Source organism: Gigantopelta aegis, chromosome 4 (genome assembly GCF_016097555.1).
Source record: "Gigantopelta aegis isolate Gae_Host chromosome 4, Gae_host_genome, whole genome shotgun sequence".
Lineage (NCBI taxonomy): Eukaryota > Metazoa > Mollusca > Gastropoda > Neomphalida > Peltospiridae > Gigantopelta > Gigantopelta aegis.
The window spans coordinates 77,965,733-77,978,650 of NC_054702.1; the positions used below are offsets into that span (position 1 = coordinate 77,965,733).

The window sequence follows — 12,918 nt, forward strand, 5'->3', positions numbered from 1 at the left end:
ATGTGTATGTGTTTTTGTGTGTGTAAGTATGTGTGTATGTAATAAAATGTGTGTGTATGTATGTATGTATGTATGTGTGTGTGTGTGTGTATGTAATAAACTGTGTGTATGTATGTGTGTGTGTGTGTGTGCATGTAATACACTGTGTATGTGTGTGTGTCTGGATGTGTGTATTTGTGTGTGTGTGTGTGCGCGCGTGTGTGTGCGCGCGTGGTGTGTGTGTGTATGTATGTATGTATGTGTGTGTGCGTGTGTTTAAGTATAGATATTCATATTATAAACAAGACCATGTATTTAATATGTAATTTTAGCCGCTAGAAAGGCTCTGGTAGGAAATTATTACAATATCAAAACACCCAGCATAGTTAATATAATTTACCGTTAGAAATTACTACTAGGTGTAATACTTGTGTCTCAAATAACAAATAGCATCATCGATCATTAATACTCCTGCATGTTACGTATTACAACGATTTTAAAATAATTTATCCGACTGCATCACGAACGTATGTTTTTTCACCTTTCAAAAGTTCAAGTGTTGAGGCTTGACAGCGTTTTTAAATGTCCTCATAATTTCACATAGAAATACACTGATTTTCACAGGAAAATTATAAAAAAGTGTTGGCGTATTGAGCAAACAGAAGTTTTGAAGCCACTTATAGTATATTTTTATTGTTAATATTATATCCACTTTCAGACACATATGAACCGTGTGCCCGGGGCCTGGGATAAGGGTGGGGCTGGGGAATGGGGCCTGTGCTCCCCACTTCAGGACAAAAATGTATGTTTTTTGTTTGTTCTGTAAATACAAATACAAATGTGTCTTGTGCCTAGAGATTGAGGCCCTCTCACTAGAGAATGTGCCCCCTCAATATAACTCTGCTAAAGACCTTTACTATAGGTTTGCAAACAAAACGTACGTATGTGGCCCCTCCGATCCATCGTATTAAAATGTTTCAGTTGCCACATTTCTTAAACAGTTTTCAACAGTAGGGCACACGTCTGCCAATAATGACCATAAACTAGCTGGATTGATATGCAAACATGTGGCATGGACAAAATTTGGTTGTTTAACGACACCACAAGAGCAATTTATTTACTAATCAATGGCTATTAGATATCAAACATTGATAATTGTGACACGTAGTCATCAGAAGAAACCCACTATAATTTTTCCATTAGCAGCAAGGGATCTTTTAAATACATTTCCCCAACAGACATAATAGCACCTATCACGGCCTTTACTACATCAGTCGACAGTAGTACACTTCACTGCAGATAATGACCATACACTAACTGGATTGATATGCAAACATGTGGCATGGAGAAAGTTTGTTTAGTTTAACAACACCACTAGAGCAACTGATTTATTAATCATTGGCTATTGGATGTCAAACATTGGTAATTGTGACAAGTAGTCTTCAGAGGAAACACTCCACAACTTTTCCATTACCAGCAATGAATCTTTTATATACATTTTCACATATACAGGGCTGCACATATCACGACCTTTGATATATCAATAGTGGGGAACTGGTTGGGACGGGGGAAAACAGTCAGAGAATGGACCCATCGACGGGATTCGATCCTTCGACCCAAGTACATCAGGGGACTTCTCTACCAGCTGAGCTAAGCTAGACTCTACCCTGTGACATGGAAAGTATATAAATATAGTAGAGAATCCCCTAAACGTATATTTATTATCATTAATGCTTTCGTTTTTTTAAATATTATTTTTATTATTATAATTTTTTTTTTTTTTTTAAATTCTGCAATACGACCAAACCCGAGTAGAGCGGCGTTTTCGTTATGCGGTTTGTCGCACCGACTTGTTGCATGCGATTTGTCGTGAGAAATAGGACATGTTCTAATCGGTACGACTCCGACACAACTTGTGGTTCTTAAAGTACGATTCGATGCATGCGACTAATCACACAATGAGAACGCCCCTTTAGGTTACGTGTACATACATGAAGACATTCGACAACTTCGTGTATGTGTACTACACAGAACACAAACAATTTACAATCTAGATTTGCTTTTCTTCATCATCATCATCATCATCATCATCATCATCATCATTTCCTGTCATGCCTAGTGGCATTTAGGGCAGCGACGAAGTTCCTCCACGCCAGTCTATCCCTTGCCAATCTCTCCTTCATCTCTATGGCCTCAGATTACAGTTATCTTCCTATTTGGTTGTCCAAAATCTGGCAATTTGTCCGCGCAAGTAGTCTGCTGTTTGACTGTGATTATGGCAACTATTTGACTGAAGTGACAGGGGAGAGCATGTAGTTTGTAAACATGTGTAACTTGTTGACATTGAAGACTTGTTTGTGGTAATTCCGGCCCATGCAAAAGTAGTGCTTTTTGTGTAAAATGGGTCTACTCCGGCCTGGTTTAGAGGGTGTGTCTGTTTAAACCAATATGCTGGGAGAAAGAGCTGGACAACAGGGGTTGTCCTTTTCAGGGTATGTGTCCCCCAGGCAGGCAAAGGTACATACAAAAATCCACGGGCCTGCTGATATTAATAAAAAATTATAGCCACTAAGACTATATAGAAACATATAGCGAAATTAATTGTGGTCCGAGGCCTGATATTTCCACTGTTCGGCGCCATGTTGTTTTCGGACGTCCTCTCTTTCTTTTCCCTTCAGGGGTCCAGCGCACTGCAGTTCTAAAGAGTGATTAATTGTATTTCAGTTCTGTCACACCCTTCAATTAATAAAATTATATGATAAACTTTTATTATGACGATTTTAATAAATACATATATTCTAATTGTTGACCCCCCCCCCCCCCTCACACACACACTGAATTAAATTTTACTTACAATTAAGTTAATAACTTAAAAGTACAGGTATTGTACAGGGCTCTTAAAGGGACATTCCTGAGTTTCCTGCATTGTAAGATGTTTCCGACTAATAAAATATTTCTACGATTGAACTTACATATTAAATATATTTTTTTGTTTAGAATATCAGTGTCTGTATATTCAATGTGTTTCTGGTCATCTTACTATTTGTAAGAAGCCCAAACTGGATTTTGTCTTCAAATAATTTCGTACGTACGAAAATATTATTTTTAGGAAATAAAATGAAATGTAACCTAGTACAAATATTACAACGACCCAGAAACACGTTTAGTATACAACCACTAATATTTTATGCAGAAAAATGTATTTGATATGTAATTACAATCGTTAAAAAGTATCTGTTAATCGATAACATCTTAAAAATTGCAGAAAATTCAGGAATGTCCCTTTAACAATGCATGACAACTTAGTTACTATCCTTTTTTTAAATCTTAAAGTACTTCGTAAACACCATGTGTGTACTTCCCCGTATTATTCGACCAGACAGATTTAGTGTGACGACTGTAGCTATTGATCGTTTTCTGTTCTAGTTTATGGGTGTTTCTGTCTTGAATGCATGAGTGTGATTATTTACACCAGGACCCATCCCAGTGACATCTGACATAACAGGAGAATATATAAAATAGAAGAAGAAAAAAATAAATAACATCATTTGAAATGCATCAAGACATTTAGCTAATTCTGAATCCCTGCTGTTTGGACCTACGTAAGCACTCGGTTTCTTCCACGGGAGTAGTTAACTAACTTTACGACCTGTATCCAGCCAGGTGTTCCCACTGTAACAATGAACTTGCCTTTTAACGATACCTGTTGTATATCACATAAACTGTGAGAGAATAAACACTCGCTGCGCCCTACACCGATATGAGTTACTTGAGTAGCAGATTAACAGTTCCCGTGTGGCCGGCCGAACGCATATAACGGTGATTCTGCCAGACCCGAGCGATGTTCAGAGAACCGTCTCTCCGAGTTCTGTGTGATGACGAGACTCGCTCGGCTCTCTCCGAATCGCACAATGGAAGAAGGTCTTCAGTTCGTGAATGCCACTGACTGGGCGCATTGGCCAATCCTGGCGAAGAAATTATTGTCTCTCGGCTAATGAAGACAACTGGAAGACTACTGCTGCTGCTATAGTAGATATATGAATACTAAAACCTATCAGACAGATACTGAAGTGTTCAGTACCGCGTTTTCCACTCAATTGCATCTTAAGGTAAATATGGATTAACATTACACAAACACATTTGGAATTATTTCTCAGCTGAAGTTTGCGTTTGGATACAAGAACGTTGAATACAAGTTTATGACAATGGATTTTTTAAAGAAAAGTTTAATAATTTGATTAGTTTTTCTAAGAAAACTACGTAAAGTCATAACAAGAAACAACTTTGTGTACTACACATAGTATGTAGTATCCAAAAAATGAATATAAAATATTGATATTCACGGAAAATTATTTTACAATTTTGTTTACCACCCGGTAATATCATCTCGACTGGATTTATTATAGCTGGCTGGACTAAACATTCTTTGAATAATTCAAACAGCTGGTTGTAATGCTTCTCAAAGAACATCCGTTTCCTAATCAAGATTACATTTTAAAGGCCGCTTCGATCTTTCACACCTGGAGTAGAATCCATTTTATCTCAGATAATGTTACTTGGATTGCACCTACACATTATCACTGCGCAAACATCACCAGTCTGTTACTAACATTTTAAAGTTACAGTTTTCATCAGGAGTACATTGAAAGGAAAACATTGCTAACAACATAGAGGGTCAGAGTTTCACATTTTCGTGTTTTTACTTGCCTACACCACGGATATTGCTAAAGCCAAGGCACATGCACAGTAATGAGTTTAAACGATTGACCAAGAGAATACCTTTGTACAAGGCTGTGGTCCGAAATTTTAGTAATTGGTGGTGTGTCAAGGAAACATCAGAGAAGATGAAGACCTTTATTTTTAATTATTAATTAACTGTGTTCTGTTACACATGAACGGCGTTCTACTCTTAATGGAGACACAGCAAATTGGAAACCTACTATACAATTAAAATGGATAATTTATAGCTTAACAAAGTTCAAAAGTTAAAACAACAACAACAATAACAATTGTTGATTAAACCATGTGATTCATCGTACAGTTTCTGTTCAAAACATTCAAATATACCGGATACTTAAAGGTGTCACAATGAATTACGTAACACCACGTCCGATTCTGTACCAGTCCGTAAACACCTCATACCAAACAATAAACATGATTTTCTACAGTAACAGCACGGCTGGAGATTATAACGATACTTTGTTGCCCCATGACGCCACGGATGACGAAATCTGTAACGTGATGTCACTTCCGCACCGGGACTACACGCAGATCCCGGCGGTGACATTCATGATAGTAATCCTCTACGTCGCCATCATCGTTCTGGCCATCACCGGCAACTTCCTCGTCATCATGACGGTGTGGCGCAACAAACACATGCACACCGTCACCAACTACTACATCGTCAATCTGGCCATTTCTGATCTATTAGTGTCGTCCATTGTGATGCCGTTGAAGCTATTGGAGTACACGGCGCCGTGCCACTGGCACGTGTTCGGTAGTGACGCACTGTGTTCCGTCTTGTACTACCTCCTGCCCATCTTCGTCTTCGCCAGTGTGCTCACCTTGGTGGCTATATCTCTCGAGAGGTAAGTAGTTATAATTGTGTCCTTTTGTATATTTTCAGAATTACGCATCGTACAACATTCCTAGTTTGGCTGTTTTTTAAATTTGTTTTGTTGTTGTTGTTTTTTCTCCTATTATTAAAAGCAGACACGGCCAATAATAATAGCAAAACAACAACAACCCCCTAAAAAACCATAAATAATACACCCCGAGCCCCACAAAACCCCCGAACTCCTCCCACAAATATATAATTCCAATCTCTAAAAATCCCTTTATTATAAACCCTTGGATTGGTTAAATTCGTATCACGTGATGATAAAAACTGGCATTCATAGCACCATGAATCTCATTTTAGCACTATTTTTGGCTATATAGCCGGAACTACTTTATGAATTATGTCAACAAAGGAATCCCCGAGGAATTTCCGTGAGATTCTATTTTTAGACATCAAACAGTAATCGTCTGCCGTCAAACTTGTAAACATCTAAAAATCTTCACATATAAATTATACCATACAAAATAGGTCGCTTCAGACATTTTTTTATTAAAGGTTAAAAGTTATTGAAATTACTTACGTTACATGTTTATAGTGAATTCAAAATCCCACAGCTAAAAATCTATTTTGTCGATCCAAAAAAAGTGTATAATTCCAATGGAATTTGGTCTTTTACAAAAGCGATTTCAAAAACAAAATTCAGTCAGTTCATGCCAACCATTAGCAGTAACGCGCATTCAACGGCATTGTAGTATGACGTACACGGTACACAACACATAGCCACTGCGATCCAATCTTTAAACGACTCGGGTTTTGAAACTAGGCATATCATGTACATGTCGGGACACAGGAACGAAGCTTCAATTCGAAGCTACAACAGAGAATGTTCCACTTTCCAAAAATGAAACATCAGCATGGCACTGTCAAATGTCACGAATACTTGTGTCGCACCACTTGAAGTCACACATGCCAAAACCATCCTGTGTTGCCACTTCCACAATTACAAGGCCAGTAAACTCAGAAACTCGCGACACACCTGTTTCATCCATTTCCGGAAACATTGAAACCACTTTCTCCATGTCAAATCTATCAACACATGGAATTTTCACGCACTCAAATATTTTATAACTGTAATTTCAACGTCGTAATTGGTAAATCTGGACAGTAATCAAAAAATGGCGCCCATCCACAGTTCGTAGTTAAATATTCATACACCAACCGCTTCACATATAAATTATACCATACAAAATAGATCGCTTCAGACATTTTTATTACAGGTTAAAAGTTATTAAAATTACTTACGTTATATGTTTCTAGGGAATTCAAAATGTTTCTACTTGGTATTGATATTTAATGCAAAAAATTAATATGAATTGTATTAATGATTGTAACATTGTCATTCTCTCATTCGGCTATTGACGGAAAAAGCCGAAACTACCATAGGCATTCCGCTAATGTTGAGTATGAATTTCGTGTTAATAAAATAGTAAATAGTTGGAAAATAGAGTTCACTTTTTATTTTAAAGAGGTTTACATTAATGACATGGTTATGTGTTTAGAATTATAAGAATTGAACGTGAATATTTTTGAGTTTCATGCTAGTATGAAACGCAAAACCGCTTTACACACTTTAGTATGAATGGCTTCGCGCTAACGCGCTACGCCATTCATACACTGTCCCCCCCCCCCCCTCTAAGCTACTACCAGCACCCCTCCAAACAACAATAACAAAACCCCCACCAAACACACAAATGAGAACAACAAAAACAATGACAAACTTCCACCAATGCAAAAACAAACCAAACAACTATGCAATAAAAAAAGAAACAAATACAACACTACACCAAGCCGTGGTAAAGTACTAAAACAATGAGTACATATATTTCCTATTAACAGAGTGCACTACTAACAATGTTGGTGTTTTGTGTAGAAGCATTATAAAGAAAAATAATTTCATTATCGAACAGACAAACATGTTGTAATTGAGTGATACGAGACTAACCCTTGGCGTCGTTAGAACCAGATTAATGTGATTACAGAGTGCAATGCTGTTACAAAACCTCACACTGTTAATCAAATACAGACACTGTTACTTTGTTTCATTAACAGTTAAAAATCTGTTTCTAGAGACCAAATTACACAATTTATGACATAAAACGTCTTTAAGCAATTACATTACATAACTGTTTAATGTTTTGCTTTCTGGTGTGATAAAGCAAACACTTCGATAAAAATATCGTTTGAACGAGACTAATTCTACCATGATTGTGGCGAGGTGACGCTAAGGTACACCTCCCAACGAAACTGTAGAAATAAAAGAAATAAATGTTTTATTTAACGACGCTCTCAACACATTTTATTTACGGTTATATGGCGTCAGACATATGGTTAAGGACCACACAGATTTTGAGAGGAAACCCGCTGTCGCCACTACATAGGCTACTCTTTCCGATTAGCAGCAAGGGATCTTTTATTTGCACTTCCCACAGGCAGGATAGCACAAACCATGGCCTTTGTTGAACCAGTTATGGATCACTGGTCGGTGCAAGTGGTTTACACCTACCCATTGAGCCTTGCGGAGCACTTACTCAGGGTTTGGAGTCGGTATCTGGATTAAAAAGCCCATGCCTGGACTGGGATCCGAACCCAGTACCTACCAGCTTGTAGACCGATGGCCTAAACACTACGCCACCGAGGCCGGTATAAACTGTAGAAAGTACACCCTATATCAAGAGCAGTAACCTTGCCACCCACTCCACTACCACCCCAATACAAGTCCAGATGACATGATACACGTTGCCTCCACCGATTTACAACCACGGTTAGTTAGTTCTGTCATGTCTTTGATATTGTTAGGTCGGGATGGTAGGGTGTTGGTCACAGTCGGTGTTGTTGGTGTTGGTGGTCGTAGGTGACGATCGTCTAATTTGGACCCCAGCATTAACAAAAGCTATAATAATAATACAAGAATGATTACTTGTAGCCGTCTATGGGAAATTTCAGTACGGTAAAACTTGGTTTGTAGAATACTCGGAACCAAGCTGGGACTTGAAGAAAACAATATCTTTTTTCTGTTTTCAATTTTCTAAAACAAAACCCCAAACAATTAAACATTAAAAATTACAGTATAATGTTTTTATTTTCAGTTGCTTGGGCCAATATTTTCTTAAAGCAGAATTAAATGGATTAAATCGGACGTGCACGTCCGTTTGATATTTTATGTACGTCGATCAAGACTTGATTGAAATTTGAATAACTGTAAATGCAAACCGCTGATAATCGGTAGTTTGAAGCAGGTTTCCTCCCTAACATCGAGGACGAGACGTAGCCCAGTGGGTAAAGCGTTCGCTTGATGCACGGTCGATCTAGGATCGATCCCCGTCGGTGGACCCATTGGGCTATTTCTCGTTCCAGCCAGTGCTCCACAACTGGTGTAACAAAGGCTGTGGTATGTACTATCCTGTCAACCCATATCCGGAATTCCGAAATTAATGCCAAATATCCGGAATTTTTTCCAAATTCGCTATCATTATTTTTTTTGGAAGCGACCATTTCTGAATATATTTTAATTTAAATTTTCTGTATTTTGAAATCCCGAGTTTATGAAACAGTTTATCATTCTGCATTCTCCATTGTAACCTTTAACTGTTGAATTTTTATATTAACGTTGATCATCACATTGTTTATGCATTTACCATAGTTTGACACCCAATAGCCGATGTATTTTTCGTGCTTGGGTGTCGTTAAACATTCATTCATTCAATCATTCCATTGCAAACTGAACTTGGTATTATCGACTGTTTCGTGCTATTACTAAGACGTTTGTCTATTGGCTGTATTTGTCAACAGCCGACCAATGAAAATGTTTTTGATAATCGAAAAACTGAAGCCATGTATGAAATTTGTCTTACTTCTTATGTAGTTTATGTATTCATTCAAACACCATACAGTAATTACTACGGGACAAACATCAGTTCTATGGCGATGCGTGCAATTTCGCCACGGTGTGTAAAAACCTGAACATATAACAGAACACTTGCGATAGTACGAAAACAAAAGAAACGGATCCACAATTCTCTTCTTAAGTTCTTTTCGTATAGTTTCACGTGCAACATTTCACTAAACACTATTTGGCTACCAGTAATCAATGACAAATTCATGACATTAATATTAATTAATAAATATACCTACCGATCTTGTTTTATTCAAGTAAGTTAAACTATAAAAAGTTTAAATTTTTACACACCATTGTTAGATTTTGCCGCGACAAGTGGTACTCTAATAGTAAAGTAAGCGTAATGTAGAACGATACCAGTCTCAATGTGGGTACCAGACGTTTCGTCCCCGATTCAGTTAACCACAAATTAGTTCGACCCCACTGATGAAATAGTGCAAATGTGGCAATGTACCTACATAAAAATAACATTGGTCCCAAGTTTGTCACTTTATTACTAATCTGTAGGTGGGAGTGAAATTGTACTACACTATTTGCTAATAAAGTGGGTGGTTTTTTTGTAGGTTTTTTGGGTGATGATTTTTGATGTTTGGTCTCTCTCTCTCTCTCTCTCTCTCTCTCTCTCTCTCTCTCTCTCTCTCTCTCTCTCTGTGTGTGTGTGTGTGTGTGTGTGTGTGTGTGTGTGTGTGTGTGATAATGCTGTTAATTTGCTGTACTGGGTATAGTAACTTTATTTACACTGATGAATATATTTATCTTGTTTTGTAAACTAGGCAAGCCATAAGGTAGGGCTATGCTTAAAAAAGAAGTAGAAAAATTCTGCCACTTATATGGATTGATTTATACTTTTATTATTGAATACATAACATCCCAATAAATAATACAATGTTGTTGTAATGTATCTCTTTGGTTGTTGTTATTTTTTAAATATGTGAAATATGGCGCTGTTTAAATTATTTTTTATATTTTTGAAAATGGTGTTTTCGCGTACTTTAAACTATTGTTTTGAAAGGGGCGTTCACGCGTTTAAAAATGAAAATACCAGAAAATTCCGGAAAAATATTTCCATTAGGTTGGTCGCCCTGATATAAAAGATCCCTTGCTGTTAATCGAAAAGAGTAGCCCACGAAGTGGCGACAGCGGGTTTCTCTCTCAATATCTGTGTGGTTCTTAACCATATGTCCGACGCCATATAACCGTAAATAAAATGTGTTGTGTGCGTCGTTAAATAAAACATTTCCTTCTCTAACATCGACACTGGACAGTCAGGCCCCGGTGCTACGTGCTTGAACCGTAACTGGGTCAAATGACGGAAACAAAATTGTCATTATTCTGTTTGCTGTCACGAGATTCCTCAGTATAACATTGTCAGTTACAGTTGATAACGGGTGGCAGGGAAGATGATCTTGCAATCTTTAGCATTTACCATTGCCCGGAGACTCCTAGATCCAGACCTGTCAAGTGGTAATGGCGTGTCGTTGAAGCGCTTGGATAGCCCGTAAATCACGAACAGATTGGCATTAGTCTACTAGAATCCGTCCTAATCGATACACGATACAGCCTCTTTAAAAAGCCCGTAGCCTCTCGTCATCCCCATTTGTCAATGAACGTGGCTATACCACGAACAGACAGCGGCCCTTGTTGATATGAACGATAAGCAACGTGGAGCAAGATAATAAGAACTTGTACAAAAGGCGGACGAGAACTCCCTGAGGCATGGACATTACAGTGCCTTACCTGGAGGAAACCAGTCTAGAGAGGAAGGCTTATCACCCAGAAGCAGGCCCGTAAGAACATTATCTGGGGCGCAATATCTAGTGGACGGGAAAGTGCCGTGTGTGTGTGTGTGTGTGAGTGGGTGGGTGGGGTGGGGGCACAAGCCAGATTTTTACCACTGTTATATAAAGTAGGACAGAAAATAACCCGTACATTTTCGTCCTTACCCCACCTCCGCGGGTTTCCTCTAAAAAACATATGTTTGACGTCCAATAGCCGATGATAAGATAAAAAAATAAAATAAACTTTCTTTACCCCACCTCCCTAATACACACGGACCTGATAGGTTCCTAGTTCCTAGATAGGTGCGGGATACAGTCCAGTGTAAAAGCGCTCGTTCCAGCCAGTGCACCACGACTAGCTTATCAAAGGCTGTGGTTTGTGCTATCCTGTCTGTGGGATGGTGCATATAAAAGATCCCTTGCTGCTAACTGGAAAATAATCTCTAAGACTATGTCAGAATTACCCCATCTTTGACACCCAATAGCCGATGATTAATAAATCAATGTGTTCTAGTGGTGTCGTTAAACAAAACAGACTTTAACTTTTAACTATACGCGAAACATCATCTAATTCACCCAGACATGTTTCAAATCCTTCTTGTATACAGTGGGGTGGTGATGGTGGTGATGATGGTGGTGGAGAGACACGAAATAACCGATGTACACGTTACTTTATATCACCGACAAGTCGTAAAGATACGATATATCATTAAAAAAAAATACTAGGCACATAATGTAAGTTTATACTGTTAGTACAATTTTGTGATACGCTTTTGAGTACGGTGTCTTATTTTAATGAATACCTTTAAAACATGTTACGGGGGCGGATTAATGGGGGTTTTGCCAGTTGCACGGACCCCCCTCCCCGGCTAAATAAATCCCCAAACAACCCCACCACGTAGATCTAAATTACAAACATTTACATATTGTTTCGGAAACCCCTCTTACCTAAAGCATAATCCGCCCCTGATGTACTTTCCTTTTAAGCTCATTTAGGTTAAATATATTTTCTCAAATTTACGAGGTAATCATATCGTAATTACGTGTGTATGTTTAACAACACTGAACTTTGATTTATCAGATGAGATAGTTAACTGCGTCTGTCGTGCATGTCGTAATAAACACGACACTGCAAGCAGCTCGATACTGTTTTCATCTTATTATGTTTCACGACTTCCTAACTTGATACATATTTAAATAATAAAGGCCATAATTGCTTACGGCGTCAGTAATTCATAGAATCTTTTGTAAGCATGTAACACAGTTATTAAGCGTCTTGTAGAGTGGGAATTTACGCAAAGTCAGATTAAGCTTCGTATAGTGTAGTGTGACTGTGCAGAGGAAAAGACGACAAAGAGACTTCGTTTTATCGCAAAATATCGACCTTAATTTCACAGGCTAGGAAATCAGGTGAAATTTGTTTTGCGTGGCCGCACTCAATGCTATTCAAATGGTTGCTTTTAAGTTTATAAAGATTGCAACTCATTTTATTGTGCTAAAATCTTAGTTGAATGGACGAAGTTAGTGGCAATTTCAGAACTCCGAAGCACACTTAATTTGATTAAATTCGCAGATGTTTGGTCTATAAGTAAAACCCGTGATAGTTAAAAAAGACATATAAACGCACTCTCAAAAAAACCCCTCCA

The 12,918-nt window shown here is 38.0% G+C and overlaps 1 protein-coding gene across 1 annotated transcript in view; it reads left to right on the forward strand.

Moving 5' to 3' along the window:
* The first annotated feature begins 5,166 nt into the window (after window positions 1-5,166).
* Window positions 5,167-12,918, forward strand: part of LOC121372291 (allatostatin-A receptor-like) — a 110,458-nt gene continuing 102,706 nt past the window's right edge. Inside the window, exon 1 of the mRNA XM_041498583.1 lies at window positions 5,167-5,567. Within this exon, the coding sequence (XP_041354517.1) occupies window positions 5,221-5,567 (347 nt within the window). The 5' untranslated portion in view covers window positions 5,167-5,220. The remainder of the gene's footprint in view (window positions 5,568-12,918) is intronic.